This window comes from Piliocolobus tephrosceles, chromosome 7 (assembly GCF_002776525.5).
Source record: "Piliocolobus tephrosceles isolate RC106 chromosome 7, ASM277652v3, whole genome shotgun sequence".
Taxonomy (NCBI): domain Eukaryota; kingdom Metazoa; phylum Chordata; class Mammalia; order Primates; family Cercopithecidae; genus Piliocolobus; species Piliocolobus tephrosceles.
Window position 1 is genome coordinate 36918181 of NC_045440.1, and position 22983 is coordinate 36941163.

Below are 22983 nucleotides of genomic sequence, written 5' to 3' on the forward strand. Positions count from 1 at the left end.
GCCTCCCAAAGTGCTGGGATTACAGGCTTGAGCCACCGCGCCCGGCGATGTTCTAAATTTCTTTCAGTTATCCTCTTTCTTCCGTTTGAAGAATTTTCTTTAGTATTTATTTTACAACAGGTCTGCTAATGACAAATTCTCTTGATTTTTCACTTGAGAACGCCTTTATTTCCCTCTCATTCTTGAAGAATATTTTCACTGGATATAGAATTTTTTTTTTTTTTTTTTTTGGGACTGAGTCTCCTCTGTCCCCCAGGCTGGAGTGCAGTGGCGCGATCTGGGCTCACTGCAAGCTCCGCCTCCCGGGTTCACGCCATTCTCCTGCCTCAGCCTCTGAGTAGCTGGGACTACAGGCGCCCACCACCACGCCCGGCTAATTTTTTTTGTATTTTTAGTAGAGACAGGGTTTCACCGTGTTAGCCAGGATGGTCTCGATCTCCTGACCTTGTGATCCGTCCGCCTTGGCCTCCCAAAGTGCTGGGATTACAGTCGTGAGCCAGCGCGGCCTGCCAGAATTCTTTAAAAAATTGTCACATAATATGTAATTCACTGTTTTAACCATTTAAAAGTGTACAGTTAAGTGGCTTTTGGTATTTTCATAATGTTGTGCAACCATCACTATTATCTAATTCTAGAAGATTTTCATCACCTGAAAACTCTGTACCCATGAAGCAGTCACTCCTGATTTCTCCCCTTTCCCCAGTCCCAGCAACCCCTCAGCTGCTCTTCATTTCTATGGATTTGTTTATTCTGGATATTTCATTAAATGGAATCATACAATGTGTTAATGTGTTGCCTTTTTTGTCTGGCTTCTTTCACTTAACATGTTCTTTTCTTTTCTTTTCTTTTCTTTTCTTTTCTTTTCTTTTCTTCTTTTCTTTTCTTTTCTTTTCTTTTTTCTTTTCTTTTCTTTTCTTTTCTTTGGGAGTGTAGCTCTGCCACCCAGGTTGGAGTGCAGTGGCACAATCTCAGGTCACTGCAGCCTCCACCTCCCAGGTTCAAGCAATTCTCCTGCCTCAGCCTCCTGAGTAGCTGGGACTACAGGTATACGTCGCCACGCCCGACTAATTTTTTGTATTTTAGTAGAGATAGGGTTTCACCGTCTTGCCCAGGCTGGTCTCGAACTCCTGAGCTCAGGCAATCCGCCCACCTCGGCCTCCCAAAGTGCTGGGATTACAGGCATGAGCCCCTGCGCCTGGCCAGCATGTTCCCCTCCCTTCCCCTCCCCTTCCCCTCCCCTCCCCTCCCCTCCCCTTTTCTCTCCTCTCCTCTTTTCTCTCCTTTCTCTCCTCTCCTTCCCTCCCTTCCCCTCCCCTCCCCTGCTCCATTCCCCTCCCCTCCCCTTGGCTTCTCTCCTCTCCTGTCTTTTTTCTCTTCTCTTCTGTTTCTTCTTTTCTTTCTTTTTTGACACAGGGTCTGCTCTGTCACCCAGGCTAGAGTGCAGTGGCGTGATCTCAGCTCTCTGCAGCCTCAACCTCCCAGGCTCAAGTGACCCACCCACCTCTCTGCCTCCTAACATGCGGGGATTACAGACATGAGCCACCCTGCCTAGCCACTTAGCATGTTTTAAAGGTTCGTCCATTTTGGCATTTATCAACATTTCATTTTTTATGATTGAATAATATTCCATTGTAGAAATATAACATATCTGGTTTATCCATTCATCAGTTGATGGACATTTGAGTAGTTTCTTCCTTTTGGCTATTATAAATAATTCTGCTATGAGCAATCCTGTACAAGTTTTTGTTAGAACACCTGTTTTCAATTCCCTTGGTTGTATACCTGGGGTTGAATTGCTAGGTCATATGTACGTTTTACATTTTCAAACATCCTATGTTTAACTTTTTGAGGAACTGCCAAACTGTTTTCTGTAGCAGCTGCACCATCCCACGTTCTCACCAACAATGTATGATGGTTTCAATTTCTCTACATCCTTACCAGCCCTTAGTCTTTTTTGTTTTGTTTTTTGATTATAGCCATCCTAATGGGTGTGAAGTGGCATTTTATTGTTTTTTAAATTTGCATTTCCCTAATAACTAACGATTTTGAGCATCTTTTCATGTGCTTATTGGTCATTTGTATATCTTCCTTAGAGAAATGTCTGTTCAAGTCTTTTGCCTTTTTTTTTTTTTTTTTGAGACAGGGTTTGGCTCTGTTGCCCAGGCTGGAGTACAGTGACACAATCACGGCTCACTGCATCCTTGACCTTCCCAGGCTCAGGTGATCCTCCCACCTCAGCCTCCTGAGTACCTGGGACTACAGGCAGCATGCCACCATGCCTGGCTAATTTTTTTTGTATTTTTTTTTTTTTAGAGACAGGGTTTCACCGTGTTGCCCAGGCTGGTCCAAAGTCCTAGGTTCAAGTGATTCACCTGCCTTGGCCTCCCAAAATGTTGGGATTATAGGTGTGAGCCACCATACCTGGCCTCTTTTGCCCAATTTCGAATGAGATTATTTGTTTTTGCTGTGGAGGTTTATTTTTATTTATTTTTATTTGTTTTTATTTTTTTTGAGACGGAGTCTCGCTCTGTCGCCCAGGCTGGAGTGCAGTGGCACGATCTCGGCTCACTACAAGCTCCGCCTCCCGGGTTCACGCCATTCTCCTGCCTCAGCCTCCCGAGTAGCTGGGACTACAGGCGCCCGCCATCTCGCCCGGCTAGTTTTTTGTATTTTTAGTAGAGACGGGGTTACACCGTGTAGACCAGGATGGTCTCGATCTCCTGACCTCGTGATCCACCCGTCTCGGCCTCCCAAAGTGCTGGGATTACAGGCTTGAGCCACTGCGCCCGGCCTATTTTTATTTTTTAATTTAAAATTTTTGTAGAGACAGGATCTCCCTATGTTGCCCAGGCTGGTCTGAAACTCCTGGGCTCAAGTGATCCTCCTGCCTTGGCTTCCCAAACCGTTGTGATTACATGAGCCACTGTACCCAAATTATTGTTGAGTTTTAAGAGTTCTTTATATATCTTGAATACTAGATATATGATTTATAAACATATATCTAGCTCTGTTTCCCCAGTCTATAGGCTGTATTTTTATTTTCTTGATATGTTTTTTTTTTTTATTTTATTTTTTTGAGACAGAGTCTTGCTCCATCACCCAGGCTGTAGTACAGTGGCGTGATCTTGGCTCACTGCAACCTCCACCTCCCGGGTTCAAGTGATTCTCCTGCCTCAGCCTTCCGAGTAGCTGAGACTACAGGTGCGCACCACCACGCCCAGCTAATTTTTGTATTTTAGAGATGGGGTTTCATCCTGTTGGCCAGGCTGATCTTGAACTCCTGACTTCAGGTGATCTGCCCACCTCCACCTCCCAAAGTGCTGTGGTAACAGGCATGAGTCACTGCACCTGGCCTGATATAATGTCTTTTGATGTACAGAAGTTTTTTATTTTTTATTTTTTATTTATTCAGTTTACCAATTTTTAACTTTGTTGCTTATGCATTTAGTGTCACATCAAAATCTCCATGCGAAATCCAAGGTCACAGAGATTTACAGCTGTGTTTTATTCTGAGAGATGTATAGATCTAGTGCTTGTATTTAGGTCTTTGGTCCAATTTGAGTTAATTTTTGCATCTGGTTATCTAGTTGTCCCAGCAACATTTGTTGAGGGTGATTTTTTTTTTCGCATTGAATGATCTTGAAACCCTTGTTAAAAATCTATTAACTATGGCTATGTGGGTTTATTTCTGGGACTTTCTGTTTTAGTCCATTGATCTGTATGTTTATCTTTATGCCAGTACTACACTATTTTGATTACTGTAGCTTTGTAGTAAGTTTTGAAATCAGGACATGTGTTTTCTGGCTTGCTTAATTTCAAAATTGATTTGGCTATTTGGGGTCCCTTGTGATTTCATATATATTTTAGAATCAGCTTGTCCATTTCTGCACAAAAAGTACAGAGGAAATAGTCATACTGATTGCATTAAATTGGATATTATCAGTTCATAGATTTTTTCTTTTAGCACTTTAAAAATGTCATTTCTCCCCCTTCTGCTTTCTGTGGTTTCTGATGAGAAATCTGCAGTCATTCAAATTAAAGAGTGATAAGCAATGGGAATGTACCCCACATTCTCAAGACCACAGCTCCTCTGTTTTCTTCTGAGTTTCAGACATCTGCCAGTATTGTGCCTTTATTGTGATAGTGACTGCGGGCTGAAATGGGAGAGCACAAAAAAAGAGAAGAAAAAAACAAAAGCAAAATAGAGGACTCTTTCAAACTCTTAGTGGTTCCCTTTTATCCTTTCTCACACTAGAAAAAGGCTTCTCTTGGTTTTCCTTCTGTTCTCATCTGATGTGTACTCATGGGTTTTGGCCAGGTAATACTGAAGGAAAACAAATGGTAAACATACCACTGGTTAGGTGGAACTTTGCATTCTGGTATCCTTCCCCAGTTGGCCTATTACCATTTACTTTTCAGTGTGCTTGGATAGTTAGCTACTCCCTATGCAGCCTGGCCAGGGTTTACAGTTGTGTTCCATATGACAGACAAGGTAGTGCATGCTTACTCCATCTTGCTGGAACTGGACGCTCTCTTAAATCGATCTTTAAGGGGTCCTTATAAAATATGGATGCTAACCCCCTTGTCATTGAGTATACTGCACACATCTTCTTCCAGTCCTTGTCTTTAATTTTTTTTTTTTTTTTTTTTTTGAGAGGCAGTCTTGCTCTGTCGCCCAGGCTGGAGTGCAGCGGCGTGATCTCAGCTCACTGCAAGCTCTGCCTCCCGGGTTCACGCCATTCTTCTGCCTCAGCCTCCCAAGCAGCTGGGACTGCAGGTGCCTGCCACCACGCCCAGCTAATTTTTTGTATTTTTAATAGAGACAGGGTTTCACCATTTTAGCCAGGATGGTCGCGATCTCCTGACCTCGTGATCCGTCCACCTCGGCCTCCCAAAGTGCTGGGATTACAGGCGTGAGCCACCGTGCCTGGCCAATCTTGTCTTTAAATTTTTATAAGTTAATCTCTTGTGTGTGTGTGTGTGTGTATATATGTGTGTGTGTGTGTGTGTGTGTGTGTATGTGTATATATCCTCCTGAGTAGCTGGGACTACAGGCACATGTCACTATGCCCAGCTTTTTCATTTTTTGTAGAAACAGGGTCTCACTATGTTGCCCAGTCTGGTCATGAACTCCTGGCCTCAAGCAATCGTCCTGCGTTGGCTTTCCAAAGTGCTGAGATTACAGGCATGAGCCACTGTGCCCAGCTCAATTGCAATTTTTTTTTTTTGAGATGAAGTCTTGCTCTGTCACCCAAGCTGGAGTGTAGTGGCGCCATCTTGGTCACTGCAATCTCCACTTTCTGTGCTCAAGCGATTCTCCTGCCTCTGTTTCCCTAGAAGCTGGGATTACAGGCATGTGGCACTGCGCCCGGCTAATTTTTGTATTTTTAGTAGAGTTGAGGTTTCACCATGTTGACCAGGCTGGTTTCGAACTCCTGACCTCAGGTGATCCATCCACCTCAGCCTCCCAAAGTGCTGGGATTACAGGCGTGAGCCACTGCGCCCAGCTGCATCTGTAGATAAGAATTATTGAAAAAAGAAAAACAACCATAGTACCATTATCAAGCCTAAACACATTTAAAAATAATTCCTTCACATTAACTATATACTCCACGTCTACGTGTTCAACTGTATTGAGTTTTAGCAAATATTTTTTCTTCATCCATTGTGTTAAGTGGATTTTTTCTCCTTTAATTTGTTAAAGTAGTATAATTTAATAGATTTTCTTATGTCTAACATTCCATTTTTGAATTCCAGAAATTAAACACAACTAGGTCATGGTATATATATCTTTCCTTGAATTTAATATGCTAGTATTTCATTTGGAAGCTCTGCATCTATGATCACAAATGATATTGCTCTACTGTATTTTTTATTCAGTGCTTATGAAGTTTTGATATTATAGTTAAGATCCTAATGAAGTGAGTTGAGTAGCTGTATTTCTTTTTTTTTTTTTTTTTTTTTTTTTGAGACGGAGTCTTGCTCTGTCGCCTGGGCTGGAGTGCAGTGGCCGGATCTCAGCTCACTGCAAGCTCCGCCTCCCGGGTTTACGCCATTCTCCTGCCTCAGCCTCCCAAGTAGCTGGGACTACAGGCGCCAGCCACCTCGCCCGGCTGGCTTTTTGTATTTTTTAGTACAGACGGGGTTTCACCGTGTTAGCCAGGATGGTCTCGAACTCCTGACCTCGTGATCCGTCCATCTCGGCCTCCCAAAGTGCTGGGATTACAGGCTTGAGCCACCGCGCCCAGCCGAGTAGCTGTATTTCTTAGGGTAAAAGCTAAGCTCCTATAACACCACCACCACCACCACCAAAAACACTCAAATATGGTTGTTTAAATAAGATGGAAGTGTACTTCTTGCTCATACTCTAGAAATGAATGGTCCAGGCTGATGGGGCAATTCTGATCGGTGTAGTCATTTGGAGACCTGAGGGTTTCCTGTTTTGTTTCTGTGCCATCTCCTAAAGGTGTTTGTCTTCATCTACACGGCAACACAGGTTCAGCTCTGTATGTGTGCAACCCTCAGGAAAGGGAGGATAGGAAAGAGGAGGGTGAGCAATTTCCTTTGAAGCAAATGTTGTCCCCTTGATTCATATGTTCAAGTTTTAACTCCCAGTAACTCAGAATGTGACCTTATTTGAAAATAGGGTCATTACAGATATAATTAGTTACTTTAAAGTGATATTGGAGTGGGGTGGGCCACTAATCCAATGTGACTGGTGTCCTTATAAAAAGAGGAAATTTGGGCCAGGCACAGTGGCTCACACCTATAATCCCAGCACTTTCCTAGGCCGAGGAGGGAGGATCACTTGTGGCCAGAAGTTGGAGACCAGCCTGGGCAACAGAACAAGATCCCATCTTTATTAACAATAAAAATTAAAAAAAAAAAAATTAGCTGGGTGTGGTGGCACACGCCTGTAGGTCCCAGCTACTTGGGAGGCTGAGGTGGGAGAATCACTTTAGCCTGAGAAGTTGAAGCTGCAGTGAACCATGATGGTACTACTGCACTCCAGCCTGGGTGACAGAGTGAGACCCCATCTCAAAATAAAAAAAAAAAGAGGGGTGGGGGAATTTGGACATACCTGAGGGAAAACACCATGTGAACATGAAGGTAGAGAGACACCAAGGAATGCCACAGATTGCCAGTGTACCACCTGAAGCTAGGACACAGGGTGGAACAGACTTCCCCTCACAATCATCAGAAGGAACCAACCCTACTGACGTCTTGATCTTGGACTTCCAGCCTCCAGAACTGTGAGGGAATACATTTCTGTTGTTTGATCCTCCAGTTTGTGATACTTTGTTACAGCAACCCTAGGAATCGCCATTTCTCCATAGCAAGTAATGGAGAAATGGCACCACATTTGCTCATCATCAAAGGTGAGCATTTAGTCAGACACACCTCAGTTGCAAGGAAGGTTGGAAGATGCAGGCTGTAACTGGGCTATCCTGTGCTCTACAGAAAATCTTACCAGAAGAAGAATTTAGGAGGACAAATGGCACAGGAACAGAAATTTTTTTTTTAAGAGTTTATTTGTGGCTGGGTGCAGTGGCTCACACCTGTAATCCCAGCACTTTGGGAAGCCAAAGCGGGCGGATCACCTGAGGTCAGGAGTTTGAGACCAGCCTGACCAATATGGTGAAACCCCATCTCTACTAAAAATACAAAAATTGCCGGGCATGGTGGTGTATGCCTGTAATCCCAGCTACTCAGTAGGCTGAGACAGGAGAATAGCTTGAATTCGGGAGGTGGAGGTTGCAGTGAGCCAAGATTGTGCCACTGTACTCCAGCCTGGGTGACAAAAGAAGACTCCATCTCAAAACAAACAAACAAACAAACAAACAAACAGTTTATTTGTGCCTTAGTGGTTTAAGAAAATGAGTTTCTAAAACCATCTGGGACAGATATCATTTGGGGCAAGAGCCTTTTCTTTTTCTTTTTTTTTGAGTCGGAGTCTTGCTTTGGCTGGAGTGCAGCAGCACGATCTCAGCTCACCACAACCTCTGCCTCCTGGGTTCAAGTGATTCTCCTGCCTCAGCCACCTGAATAGCTGGGATTACAGGTGCCCGCCACCATGCCCAGCTAATTTTTGTGTTTTTAGTAGAGATAGGGTTTCACCATGTTGGCCAGGCTGGTCTGGAACTCCTGACCTCAGGTGATCCACTTGCCTTGGCCTCCCAGAATGCTGAAATTACAGGTTTGAACCACTGCGCCCAGCATTAAGGCAAGAGACTTTTGATTACCAGTTCAAAAAATTTGATAGTAATTGGTTTAGTTAGGCTTTCCATTTATTTTTGCATCGTTTTGGCTATTTATGCCTAGAAAATTATCCATTTTATCTGAAGTATTCAATACATAAAGCTTTTCACAAAAATTTTCAAATCTTCTGTGTAGGTGGAAACAGTAATTTTTTATTCCTGATATTGTTAGTGCATCCTTTCCTTTTTTTTTTTTTTTTTTTGAGACGAGTCTCCCTCTGTTGCCCAGGCTGGAGTGCAGTGGCGTTATCTCGGCTCATTGCAACCTCTGCCCCCCCAGGTTCAAGTGATTTTCCTGCCTCAGCCTCCTGAGTAGCTGGGACTATAGGCATGCGCCACCATGCCCAGCTAATTTTTGTATTTTTAGTAGAGGCGGGGTTTCACCATGTTGGCCAGGCTGTTCTCGAACTCCTGACCTCTGGTCATCTGCCCGCCTCAGCCTCCCAAAGTACTGAGATTACAGGCGTAAGCTGTGGTGCCCAGCCTCCTTTCTTTCTTTTCTTTTCTTTTTTTTCATTTATCAGGCTTGCTAGAGATTTATCTGGTTTATTAATTTTCCCCCAAGGACCAGCATTTTACATTATCCTTTCTATTGTTTGTTTTTTGTTTCATTAAGTTCTGATCTTATTTTTTTTAGCTTTATCTTTATATGAAATCACACATACACATAAAGAGTTAAACTGGTCTATAAGACTTATTATGAAAAACAGTAATTCCCTACTCCTTGCCTCACATTTCCCTTTCTTCAGAGGCAACCTTTTTCAGCTCATTGATTGATTGATTGAGACAGAGTTTTGCTATGTCGCCCAGGCTGGAGTGCTGTGGCTACTCGCAGTTGTGATCATAGTGCACGGCAACCGAGAGCTCCTGGGCTCAACTGATCCTCCCCCCTCCTTCTTCAACTCTTTCAGCTAGTTTTTTTTTTTTTTGGTGTTTACCTCTTTCTCTCTAAATAATATGCTTATATTCATTTTTCAACTATAGCTTTTACTTATGGTCTTCTCTCTATGGACAATAAAGCTTTGGCTCTCTTCCACCCCCTTCTCCACCACTACACATACACTATTTTGTCCCTTAATCCCTTCAGTACTATAATTTTGATGAGATCAATATCAAATATTTATATTACTATGACTATTGTAACACTGTGATTATTTTTCCTTTTCTGCACAACTTTTTATTTTCCCTGGAGTTCATGATTGTCTTCCTTTTTTATTTGCTTCATTTTCTATATTCTTACTACTAATTTAGTCCAAGTTATATAAACCTTTTTTTTTAATCACCCAGGCTGGAGTGTAGTGGCACGATCTTGGCTCACTGCAACCTCCGCTTCCCAGGTTCAAGTGATTCTCCGACCTCAATCTCCTGAGTAGCTGGGACTACAGCTGTGCACCACCATACCTGGCTAATTTTTGTATATTTGGTAGAGATGGGGTTTTACCATGTTGCCCAGACTGGTCTTGAACTCCTGATCTCAGGTTATGTGCCCGCCTCAGCCTCTCAAAGTGCTGGGATTACAGGTGTGAGCCACCATGCCTGGCCATGTATAAACCTTCTTTCAGTGCATCCAAACATTAAGTAGTTTATCACTTGTTTTTTTTTTTTTTTGAAACGGAGTCTCACTCTATCCCCCAGGCTGGAGTGCAGTGGCGCCATGTCGGCTCACTGTAACCTGTGCCTCCTGGGTTCAACTGATTCTCCTGCATCAGCTTCCTGAGTAGCTGGGACTATAGGTGCGTGCCCACCACACCCAGCTAATTTTTGTATTTTTAGTAGAGACGGGGTTTCACTGCGTTGGCCAGGCTGGTCTGGAACTCCCGACCTCAGGTGATCCGCCCGCTTCGGCCTCTCAAAGTGCTAGGATTACAGGCATGAGCCACCGCGCCTGGCCGGTTTATCACTTTTATCTTTTTGAGGGAATCTTTCCTGGAGCATTCTGATCTGCTGCAGTCCGGACTGGTTGCCTTCCACACTCATTACACAGCTCTTACCTTGGTGTCCCCTTTCATCATTGTCCTAGGGATTCTTTCTCTCTTTCCAGGTTTGATTTTGTATTCCATAGCTTCCTCTTTGTGCTTTCTTATTTTTGGTAAAACACATCCTTCAGTCGTTTCCTGAGAGAAGATACTAAGGAAATACATCACAAAAATTATTTGTACATGTGTAAAAAATATTTTTTCTCTATCTTTATGTGTGATTGCAACTTTGAGTGTGAAATTTTATGTTAGAAATAATTTTTCCTTTAGAATTTCAAGGGCATTGCTTCATTATTTTCCAGATTCTGTTTTTGCTTTTGAATGGTCTGAATGAATTCTGATTCTTGATAACTGAGTATACAACTGTTTGTCCCCATCTCTGGATGCTTATGGGATCTTCTTTTTGTCCCTAATGTTCTGAAATTTCATTATGATGTGCTTTGTCATGGATCCATTTTCATCCTTAGTGCTGTGCACTAGGTGAGCTCTTTTAATTGACAAATTTCTGTCCTTTTTTCTGGGAACACTTTTTGAATTTTTTTTTTGCTGAATTCCTTCCCTCAGTTTCCCCCCAAGTTCTGTTTCTAGAACTCTATTTGAATGTTGGGTCTCCTGAACTTGTTGTGATCTTTTCCTCCTGTTTTACAACTCTTTATTTTTTGGGTCTATTTTATGTGGAAGGGTGGTATATCTTCAAATACAGCCATTATGCCTTTATCAGTAAAGAACATAGAAACTAATCTAGGTATTTCAAGCAGAAAGGGGTTGAATATAGGGAATTGGGTGCTGACAACAAAAAAAGAAAATCAGGGGATGCATGTAACTTTCAGATTGACCACTGTAGCTATGGTCCAGAGAGTCTAGAAGTTGCTGCTATCATCTATTAATAGATGTCAGAGAACTGGAGGAAATCTCTGCTGGTATCACACTTATCCTGCATCCCTGGGGTTCATGGGTGGCAGGGGAATGGAGTTTAGCCAGACTCTCTATAAACTATGTCTGACCGAGTCTAGACACCCACTGCCTCTGCTGGAGGAAGAAAATGACTCATCTCCAATCTCCCTTCCAAATCTCTGGTACAAAGTTTAGAAGAGGGTAGCAAGATGCTAATAGAAACAGAAACAAAAAATAAAAATAAATACATAAAGCCAGCTTCTCTACTCTCCTCTTCTAGATCTCTTAGGCTAGAGTCCCTTAATCTACTTATGTCTTAACTTGTCTTTCATATTTTTTCTTCTTTGCCTCTTTGTACTTCATTTTGGATAAATTTTTCCATACTATCCCCCATTTCATCATCTTTTCTCTGACTTCACTCAGTCTAGAGTTTAACCTGAATACTGAGGCTTAAAAAATTCAGTGGCTATTTTTTGTGTCTAAGATTTCCAGTTTGTTCTTTTCCTTTTTTTTTTTTTTTTTTGTTGTTTGTTTTTGACAGAGTCTCACTCTGTCACCCAGGCTGGAGTGCAGTGGTGTGATCTCGGCTCACTGCAACCTCTGCCTCCCGTGTTCAAACAATTCTCCTGCTTCAGCCTCCTGAGTAGCTGGAATTACAGGCATGCACCACCATGCCTGGCTAATTTTGTATTTTCAGTAGAGACAGGATTTCACCATGTTGACCAGAGTGGTCTCGAACTCCTGACCTCAGATGATCCACCCGACTTGGCCTCCCAAAGTGCTGGGATTACAGGCATGAGTCATCATGCCTGGGCTTTTCCTAATCTTTTTTATTCCCATTTCTTCTTGTTCCATTGCTATTTTCATCTAATATTTATTGCTATTTTCAATATGTTTTTATGATTTCTTTCAGAAATGTAAATTCATATATACTGCAAAACCTATCTTCTATAAAACTGATAGATTTTACTACTACTCTATAAAACTGATAGATTTTACGACTTCTGCTCTATAAAACTGATGTCAACTGGAGTGAATTCATATTGTTTATTGATTTTACCGTCTTTCTTAGCATTAGACTTTTTCATTGTTAAAATGTGTTTTGGAATTTTGATTTGCAGATCCATTTCTAGGGCCGTTTTCCTCCTTTGATTTGTTTTGTTTTTGTCTTTTTTTCTCCTCTTCCTGAATGCGCAGTTTATAGTTTTGTGGTCGCCTCCACCCATTTTCCTAAGCCGCTGTTCCAGTGCCAGCTCTTACGTGTTGTTTCATGGTTCCTTCTTCTGTGCCAGAATGATGCCAATCCAGATGAGGAGCTGTGGGTGGCTTGGCACGGGTCCTCACTTTGAGGCTGTGCTCTATTTCCACCCCACCTTACCTCACCCTACCCTGGTCTCCAGCATCTAAAAGCAGGGTCTTCCTCTTGGCTTTCTCTCAGGACAACGTTTTTCAAGTAAACATTTCTATTGAAATATGACAGACATACAGAAACGTGCATGAATCGTAAAGGGGCACCTTGATGAGTTTTCGCAAAGTGAATGCTCCTGTGTAATAAACCCCCAGAGCACAAAAAGAACATTCTTGGCCCCCAGAAGGCTCCTGGTGTTCATCTTAGTCACTGCCCTTTCTAAGGTAACTGCGCTCCTGGCTTCTCTAACAAACTCTTGGGACTCGGAGCCCAGCAGCATGTCGGTCACAGCCCCATTTAGTGATTTTGGTCTCTGTTCTTGCTTCTGGTTCACAGAAAGCTTGCCTTGTTTTTGAGCCCAACTGTGTGTGTTGGGTTATATGCGAGAATATTTTCTTTACTGCTGCTTTGTGGTTGGAATAGAGAACTCACCGCTCCATCTTGACTGGAAGTCCAGCAGAACCTGTTTTTTTTTTTTTTTTTTTGAGACGGAGTCTTGCTCTGTGGCCCAGGCTGGAGTGCAGTGGCCGGATCTCAGCTCACCGCAAGCTCCACCTCCCGGGTTTACGCCATTCTCCTGCCTCAGCCTCCTGAGTAGCTGGGACTACAGGCGCCTGTCACCTCGCCCGGCTAATGTTTTTGTATTTTTTAGTAGAGACGGGGTTTCACTGGGTTAACCAGGATGGTCTCGATCTCCTGACCTCGTGATCCACCCGTCTCGGCCTCCCAAAGTGCTGGGATTACAGGCTTGAGCCACCGCGCCCGGCCCAGCAGAACCTGTTTATGGGACGGTCACTAGTTCTGACTGGAGACCAGGAAAAGGGTAGCAGATGGGCTGGGTTCAGCGGATGAAAAGCCTTTGTATGCTCACTAATAAATTCAGATGTTGTCTTCCAGTTAAGTGAACGGATGATGAGAGACTGCATGCAGGAAAATGAGATGCTTTGGGATGTGTACATTTTAGAATTATTTCTCTGGCTAAACCAGGGAGGATGGAATGAAGGAGAGCCACACACAAGCACGTTTACCAGCTGGGAGGGAATTTCTGTAATTCAGGTGAGGCATGCCCAGGGTACATGAGGGCAGTAGTTGTGGGGGTGGCAAGATTATAAGAATGAATTTGCCGGGTGTGATGGCTCACAACTGTAATCCCAGCACTTTGGGAGGCCAAGGTGGGTGGATCACCTGAGGTTGGGAGTTTGAGACCAGCCTGACCAACATGGAGAAACCCCATCTGTACTAAAAATACAAAATTAGCCAGGCGTGGTGGCACATGCCTGTAATCCCAGCTACTCAGGAAAGCTGAGGCAGGAGAATCGCTTGAACCTGGGAGGCGGAGGTTGCGGAGAGCTGAGATAGAGCCATTGCACTCCAGCCTGGGCAACGAGAGCAAAACTCTGTCTCAAAAAGAAAAAGAAAAAAAAGAATGAATCTGGGATATAAATAAGAGGTGACTGATTAGATGGATGTCAAGGATGACTTTTAGTTTCTGAAAACTGTGAAAGGTGGTACAATTCACAGGACTTAAGGAATGCCGGGGATGGAGCAGGTTTCTAGGCATATATTTCATTTGCCAGTTTTGTCAGTGGTTAGCTCTGCATGTCTTCTCCCAAGCTTCTGGTCCCATGACTCATCTGACAGATGAATGTTTGTTGAGTCCCTGCTGGTGAGGGCTGGAGCCTGGGGAGATAAGGATGGTGAGGGACATAACTAGGAGACAGGGCCACCTTCAGGCCGGGGCTGTTTGCAGTGGGCATTTGTCAGCGTACAGGAAATGCCTGTGCTCAGATTTCCTGCCCACAAGGTGCAGGGCTGCCAGATCCACCTGAAGCTTGGGCTCCTTTGTGGAAAGGAAAGGGAGAGGGAAGCAGAGAGTCAAGTGCCTAAGAAGTAAATAGAGACCCTGAGAAAGAGAGAGGCAGACCTAGGGGAAAGGAATTCCAGTTTTTCCTTTCTTCTGGTTGGTCCGAGTTCAGTCCTTTGCCCCCACCCTAACACCTTCTGCTTCAAAAGGTCCTTCATTACTTGGGACCCAGCCTCTTACTGCAGCTCTTCCCCAACCACATCTACCGAAGGGGTAGATAATTCAGTGGCTCAACACAAATGTGTCTTGGCATCTTGGAGTCAGGAGGACAAATTTTGCCTTCTGTGTGATCCTGCAGAAGGCATTCCAGGAGGTCTATGATGTTTCTGCCTTCTGATCCTTCTTTCTCTCCATGTACCCCTTAACCTCTTCCCATCATCAAGCCCTGTTTAGCTTGCCTGGGAGCCAGGCTGGGTGTTGCAATCTTTCTGGGCCAGGCTGTTAACTGAGTAGCAGTCTGAGCAGGTGCTAGAAGCATGTCCCTGGAGTCTAGGGTTTCCGAGGAGTCAGCTCAGAACCTAGAAGTCTACTCTGTGGAGGGTCAAGGTACAGAAACCCAAGAATGGAGAATAAGCTGAAATCTATCACTGCATCTCCCTAGGCCTCAGAAACAGGTGGGTCCCACTTCTGTGGTCTTCCTCACACTCATTCTTATTCCTCACACTCATTCTTATTTTAGGCAGAAACAGAATAGTAGGATGCTATGACCTGTGAAATCATAATCCAACCCTTACATTCCGTAGATGAGGCCCAGGGAGGTTAAACTGATTTTTCCAGGTCAAACCAGGAACATTCTACTTTGTTATTCCTTCCCCACCCCCACCCCTGGCTCCCAAAGGGCTTTGGGGTCAACTTAGTGAGCTCTGGGGTGCCATTGCCAATCCAGATATGGACAGCCGGCCCCATGGGCAGCCTAGGATCCGAGTTTGGGGTTTGATCAGAGTCTTAAGTTCAGCGGGTCTCTCCCCTGCAGGCCCCTGCACCTGGGGTTGGGAGAATGAATAAGAACCTTGTCTGGTAGGAATTTCTTTCCTCTGCTGTTTGCTTTGGGTTTTCTCCCTCTCCATTCCTGGCGGCTAACCCAATATTTGGCTTTCTAAATTTCTAAATTTCTGTGCGTACTAAATATATTTCTTCATTTAACCCCCAGAATCATGGTTTCCTACCTGCTTCCCACGACCGGATCCACAGCCTGGAATGAAAACAGAACCCCGAGGGCATCGGCAGCTCAGGGCTGAGGGGGTGGCGGTTCCGGGGAGGGGGAGGAGCAGAGCCAGGCAGGGGGGGTGCACTCACCCACGCTGGGCATCTCAGACATCCTGAGAAAGGCAGGAACACAGGGAGCGGGGAGACGCCTTGGCTTCTCTCCCAACTCCCCGCAGCCAGGGAGGGCCCTGCTCCTCCCCTCCCTACCCAAAAGGGGGCCTGGTCCCCACCCAGAGCGCCTCTGCGCAGCCCCAACATCCCAGGTTGCAGGCCGTAAGCTAGACCTTGGGCCTGGTGAAAACAAGCAAAACCTGCGCCTGAAGCCCACTCCGCCACACCTTGTCCCCCTGCAGACCCCTCTAGCTGGGCCGCGGCCCTCTTGCACCGAGTACTCTTACAGGGCTCCCTCACCGCCCTGCCCTCCCCACTGTAAACAGTCAAGGCCGTGGTGTAGCTGAGCTAAATTGAACTGGGCAGTGGAAAATTCCCCTCCGGAGCCTCCCGGGGAGGAGCTCTAAGCAGCTGCTACCGAACCCCAGGGCTTGTTAGGCACCTGGCTTTCAGGTTCTCCACCCACTCAGCCCCCAGCTGGGGAGGAGGTGGCTGTTTCTCTCTGCTTCGGAGCAGGAAGGGAGAGGCAGAGACCCGGCTCCCCAGCCTTGACCTGAGCTAATGCCTGCTAAAACATCTCGTCTTAAATCAGACTTGGTTTTCCAGATTTGGGAGCCGGTGGCAGTACATTCTGTCTCCGTCTGGCTGAGCAGGAAAACAGGAGACAGAGCTTCCTACCACCTGATTTACAGCCTTGGCGTGGTTTTGAGACACAAATCACCCGAGAGAGCGGCTCAGTTGTAGTTCTGCAGATAATCACCTGGAAAGATCGCTTCCCTCCGGTGGGGAGGGCCACAGGGCCTGGGAAAAGGCCTCCTCCTAGACTGAAACGCCGCCCACCCCCCGAATGTGTCTGGGACCCCACTGGACCATGTTGGAACCTGGGGGATGGACGATGGGGTGATGGATGGTAGGGCAGGCGGCAGTGGGTCCACGAGTCCTGATGACCAGCAGGGCCATTCCGACCTTCCTCGGTCCCCTCATTCCCTTCCTTGCCTGTCCCTGCCTTTGTTTCTTCAACCTGAATCTGTCAAACACTCCCCAGGCACAGGGCACTGTCGTAGCTGCCCTAGAAGGACACAAGAATAGTAAGCCTCTGGTCTTGCACTTAGTTCCAGAGCAAGAGGAAATAGGAATGCAAATGCTTGCAACAAAAGATTGAATGCAGTTAGTGTCATGACACAGGTACAGATGAGGTGTCCGGGTACTGTAAAGACCTCTCTCAGCAAGAGTCAGGGGAGCCTTCCATGAGGTGACGCTAATGTTGTTCAGGGCAGAACACAGGAGGTGCCCTGGTGACAAGGCTGACTTGGTTTCCTGGGGATTCTCTGTTTTATCTCCATCTCCAGGGCACTTTATCCTTTTAAAATACTTTTTTTTTTTTGAGACAGAGTCCAGGCTGGAGTGCAATGGCGTGATCTCAGCTCACTGCAACCTCTGCCTCCTGGGTTCAAGCGATTCTCCTGCCTCAGCCTCCTGAGTAGCTGAGACTACAGGTGCCTGCCACCATGCCCGGCTAATTTTTGTATTTTTAGTAGAGATGTGGTTTTGTCGTGTTAGCCAAGCTGGTCTCAAACTCTTGACCTTGTGATCTGCCTGCCTTGGCCTCTTAAAGTCTTGGCCTCTCAGGTGTGAGCCACCATGCCTGGCCCCTTTTTACTCTTAGATTAGCCAAACCCAGGTCTCAGGGTCTTGTCTGTCCTCCCCATACCCTCTTTTTTTTTTTTTTTTAAATGGGGTCTGGCTGTATTGCCCAGGTTGGTCTCAAACTCCTGGGCTCAGGCAGTCTTCCCACCTCAGCCTCCTGAGTAGCTGAAATGACAGGCAAGAACCACCACACCTTGCTTGTCTGCCCCTGTGTCAGAAGCCATGAGGTTGGCAGCAGGCCACCATCGGCCCCTTTGCCCTGCCCCCACTACCAACACTCAGCTGTCCCATTAAAGCGAGGTGTGCAGTGGGCCTCAGTTCAATTCCTAGCTCTTGTGAGAGGGCCACAGGGCTCTTTGGACTAGGCTGCCATGAATTTGGTTGACCCACAAGATGAGGTTTGGGGGACCCCTTATCTGCTTCCCACTCCTAGAACTGTGTGCTCGATCTCTGCTTAGGGTGGTCTGCCATGTGATGGACGCCTTGCTTGCCCCCACTCCTTCCATCCACACCATGAGAAGAGTTCTCCTCTGCTTTCCATGGGACACAGTGTGGGCATGGCTTCACTCCACTCCAGTAGAGGGCTGATACTCGGTAGAGGGCTGACAACGCCCCAGTGTGGATCTGGGTGCTAGGCACACTGTGGTACAGTGGAGGATCTCCCTGTTCTCAGGTGCTCCCAGCCCACTGACACTTGCGAATTAGCTTTGCATTTGCAATTGTCTTCCCTCCGCACAGGGCTAGGAGGTGGGTCAGTGAGGTGCTATTGCGATTTCCAGTGTGGCGACAGGTGGCCCGAAGCTCAGCATCTTAGTGGTTTGCCCACATTCTTGCCATCATCTGGTGGGACTTAGGTTCAAGTCTCACTTTTGCCACTGTGACCTTGGACAATTTTCTCCTCCATGAAACACCAATCTCAGTGTGTTACTATCAGATTAATTGTGTGACATAGCATATGTCTGGCAGATAGAGGGCATGGTACGAGGCGAGTTTCCTTCCTTCCTTCCTTCCTATTATTATTATCATCATTATTATTATTAGAGACTGAGTCTTGCTCTGTCGCCCAGGCTGTAGTGCAGTGGCGCAATCTCAGCTCACTGCAATCTCCGCCTCCCAGGTTCAAGCAATTCTCCTGTCTCAGCCTCCCAAGTTGCTGGGATTACAGGCGAGTGCCACCACACCTGGCTACTTTTTATATTTTTAGTGGAGATGGGGTTTCACCATGTTGGCCAGGCTGGTCCTGAACTCCTGACCTCAGGTGATCCACTCACCTCAGCCTCCTAAAGTGCTGGGATTGCATCATTCACTCAGTTGCCCAGGCTGGAATGCAATGGCACAATCATAGCTCACTGTAGCCTCCAACTCCTGGGCTCAATTGATCCTCCTGCCTCGGCCTCCTGAGTAGCTAGGACTGCAGGTGTGCACCACCATGCCTGGCTAGTTTTTAATTTTTTGTAGAGGTGAGGTCTCACTCTGTTATCCATGCCGGTCTTGAACTCCTGGACTCAAGGGATTTTCCTGCCTTGCTGCCTTGGCCTCCCAAAGTGCTGGGACTACAGGTGTGAGCCACTGCACCCAGCCTAGTTTTCCTTTGCTTGGGTATAGTAGCACATCCTATGTCTATGTAAATGTCCCCAAACATTGATGGAGGTGAAAATTTCTGCTTCCACCCCTCTCCTCTTGCGTTGATTATGAGGGTGAGAGGGGAGGGGTAGGGGTGAGGGAGGAAGAGGGTGCAGTCACAGGGTAGGAGAGACATCTGGGGCTTTACTAACACAGGAACTCCATCCTGGCTCATCCCAGTGGGCGGAGGTCGGGCAAGTTGGTATCCTGCCCCGCCTGCTGGCAGAGGCAGCTTATGGATTTGGTGACAGATTCCTCCCAAGAGATGAATGCAGCAATTGTATGCTTGGTGTAGAAAAGATTCCAGATAGAGGACATGTTTTCAATGGCAATAACCCTGAGATAGAGTATTTTCACCAAGTCAACAAACAGAGGTATCAGCGCCGGCTCCCTTTGATGGTCCTGTGAGCACTTGTAAGCCTCCAAAGCTGTTCTTGGCACAGAGGGACCATGTCTAAAAGCTTTCATTCTCTTCTTCACTGGAATCACCCCTCCTGTCTCCTGGAGGGATTCCTAACTCACATTCTTGGACAACAAAGGAAGTTAACGGAATCCTGGTGGGTAAGGTCCCAAAACAGGGAGATAATTTTCACACAGCTCTATGGATGCCTTCCCCAGGCTCTGCACTGGTTTTCAAAAACATCTGATGACCAGATTAAAAGGGGTCTCTGAGGAGTTTAAGGGGTTTCATGGGAAGAAAGGCCCTCCTCATCTGGTTATCAGAGTTTAAGAGGATCACTCAGCACTTGCGGTCTGCAGAGATGGACTTGCAAATGTTTGCTTGGTGGCCGTTGGAAGGCAGAGGCAGGGCGGATCAGGGAAGGGGGTGGAGGGCCCAGAGAAGTCGCGTGAATAGAGTTGTTCACAATGATGGGTGGCCTCACGCCAAGGTTTTATTTGATGATATTGAACACTAAATGTGAACAAGCAGTGACCACTGGGCGTTGTGACTCACTCCTGTAATTCCAGCACTTTGGGAGGCCAAGGTGGGAGGATCACTAGAGCCCAGGAGTTCAAGACCAGCCTGGGAAACATAGGGAAACCCCATGTCTTCAAAACATAAAAAAATTGGCCAGGCATGGTGGTGCACACCTGTAGTCCTAAGCTACTCATGAAGCTGAGGCAGGAGGATGGCTTGAGCCCAGCAGAGTTGAGGCTGCAATGAGCCAAAATGGTACCCCTGCACTCCAGCCTGGGTGACAGAGCAAGACACTATCTCTAAAAAAGAAAAAGCAACGACTGTGAAGCAATCTGGCCAGTCAGAATGTGATGGGGTGGGGGTTGAGGGTGAGATTTGGAAATTGGAAGCGGGGACAGTGCTGGTCTGGAAACATCTGGGGAGAAAATTACCCTGTCTTTTAGAAGCATCTTCCATCCTGCCTTAGAATTTTTTTGGGGGGGGCGGTGCACAAGGTGTGTTTTATTTTTCATAATCATAGAAATAATTTTTAGGATATCCCAGGGCACACTGGAGAATTTGGCAGTCTAATTGGGGGGGGTTCCCTCAGACACCCACAGGCTAGTACATGGGCGCAGGGTACCTGGGTTCACAATGCAGCTTGTGGCTCGGGCCCATCTTGCAGTGGCTGTTCCTCCACATCAGTGCTGTGAGCTCAAGGATGACGGGGGTAGGGAACCCTCCAGGCTCTTAGGAAATTTCACTCTACTTCTGCTCAGTGGTCTCTGGTGAGCCGAATGTTCTCCTGAGTCTTTCTTTTCTTCAGCTTGGTCTTACCAAAGCCAGCGATTTCCCCTATGTCCAGTTGGTGATTTTGTTTGTTTGTTTGTTTGTTTATTAGAGGCAAAATCTTGCTCTGTCATCCACGCTGGAGTGCAGAGGTGTGATCATAGCTCTCTGCAGTCTCCAATGCCTGGGCTCAAGTGATCCTCCTGCCTCAGCCTCCCAGGTAGCTGGGATTATAAGCATGCACTGCCATGCCTGGTTAATGTTTTTTTGGTATTGACGGGTACTTACTATGTTGCCCAGGCTGGTCTTGAACTCCTGACCTCAAGCAGTCCTCCCACCTCTGCTTCCCAAAGCATCGGGATTACAGGCGTGAGCCACTGAGCTTCACCTGCTATGTTCTTTTTTTTTTTTTTTTTTTTTTTGAGACGGAGTCTCACTCTGTCACCCAGGCTGGAGTGCAGTGGCCAGATCTCAGCTCACTGCAAGCTCCGCCTCCCGGGTTTACGCCATTCTCCTGCCTCAGCCTTCCCGAGTAGCTGGGACTACAGGCGCCTGCCGCCTCGCCCGGCTAGTTTTTTGTATTTTTTAGTAGAGACGGGGTTTCACTGTGTTAGCCAGGATGGTCTCGATCTCCTGACCTTGTGATCCGCCCATCTCGGCCTCCCAAAGTGCTGGGATTACAGGCTTGAGCCACCGCGCCCGGCCTGACCTGCTATGTTCTTAAAACAATCCATGGAGGCCTGCTCTGTGCCCTGGCTCTGGGTGCTCCCGCTGGTTCGGCTGTAGTAGGAGACCTGCCTTAGCAGGCAGCCCAACCCTGGATTTTCTGGTACTATCAGAGCTGGCTCAGGGAACCCACCCTCAGCCCCCAGGTTCTCTCTGGCCTGTGGTTGGTGTCCCCAGGCCAGTGTCCGCTTGGTGACACCACAGCCAGGCAGGGCAACATGGCAGCTCCCAGGGGTGGGGGAGCAAGGTCAGAAACAGAAGCTGTAATTAAATCTTTTTTTACCCACCCTCATCCCCAGCAGGAAGTTATTCTTGGTGCTCAGCGAGGGGGAAGGAGGGGCGGGATGTGAGCAAAACGGCTGCTTTTGACCTCATGGCCTTCCTGGCGATTGGGTGGAGAGGTTTTTAAAGATTTGAGGAAGAGATTTCCTTGAGCATCTTCTGAAAATAGAGACTGGGGCCTCTAGTTTGGCTCTTTCTGGACTCAACTGCTACTTTTGGGACAGAGAGAAGGCCAAAGCCCCATCCTGGGCACTCGATGGCTAATCCCATCGACTGCAGCTTCCCTGGCGCCTTCCCGTGGACATGGGTTGGGGTTGGATAGGGACAGTGTACTGGGGAGGCGAATGGGGCAATTCCTCCTGGGTGGGCGGAGGCAGGAGTGGGCTGTGGCCACGAGGGTCTTGCGTTTTCCAAATTGGTGGCTTTCGTTTGGGCTGAGCAGGCCTTGGAAACCTGCTTCAGCATCAGCACCTCCTCCTCCTCTTCCCCTGGGGTCAGATAAGGGCCCAGGCTCCGGGCCTGCAGATGCTGAGGAGGGCAGAACATTAGCAGCATCACCGGGGCTTCCTTCCGGGCTTTTCTTCCAAGGGCCCTTGGGAGGAGCCCCGTTCCTCCTCCGGCATCCCCCTGTGCGTTCTCCACTCTATCAATTCCTCAGCACTCTCCTCTTCCCCCCAAAACTAGAGCCAGGGCCAAGGAAGTGTAGCCAAGAGGACGACTTGGTTTGGTCTCCTGTGGAAAAGATCCTAGCATCTCCCATTCAACAAAAGCCAAAGTCTGCAAGAAATAGGACGTGAGGTTTCAGTTCTTGGAACAGGGACTGCAAACCCTTCACCTTCAAGAAGAAAAATTACCAGACACGAAGGGAGCTACCTCCGAGGCGAAGACTCAGATTCCCATTCTGCTCCAGGTACTCTTTGGGGCTGCATTCTCTTTCACTTGCATTTTTTAAAAAATAAAAAGCCAATCTCCATTTCATCAGGATCATCTGGCCCCTTCAGTTTTCTTCCTTTTTAAGCTCCCGCTCCCACCCCCACCACCTGTGGAGCCAGCTGGGTACTGCAGCATTTCCCACGCAAGTACCTGCAATTTCCTTCTCACAATTCACAGGGGGTTCATAGGTGGTCACCCTGACTGTGGCAGTACATTGTGACATCGCTGGCGCCTCAATGGTGGATGAATGGCAGGGGGAGGGGAGGAGGGAAGAGAGTTCCGTCAGGCCCTTCTCCTGGTGGATGGTGGCCACAGGGGATGGTGGCCTTCTCCTGGTGGATGGTGGCCACAGTGGTTGGTGGCCTTCT

At 46.9% G+C, this 22983-nt stretch overlaps 1 protein-coding gene across 1 annotated transcript in view; it reads right to left on the reverse strand.

Moving 5' to 3' along the window:
- Nucleotides 1-22983, reverse strand: part of C7H8orf86 (chromosome 7 C8orf86 homolog) — a 37139-nt gene that overhangs the window by 12887 nt on the left and 1269 nt on the right. The window contains 2 exon segments of the mRNA XM_031935834.1: nucleotides 21384-21558; nucleotides 22136-22210. Coding sequence (XP_031791694.1) covers nucleotides 21384-21558; nucleotides 22136-22210 — 250 coding nt within the window.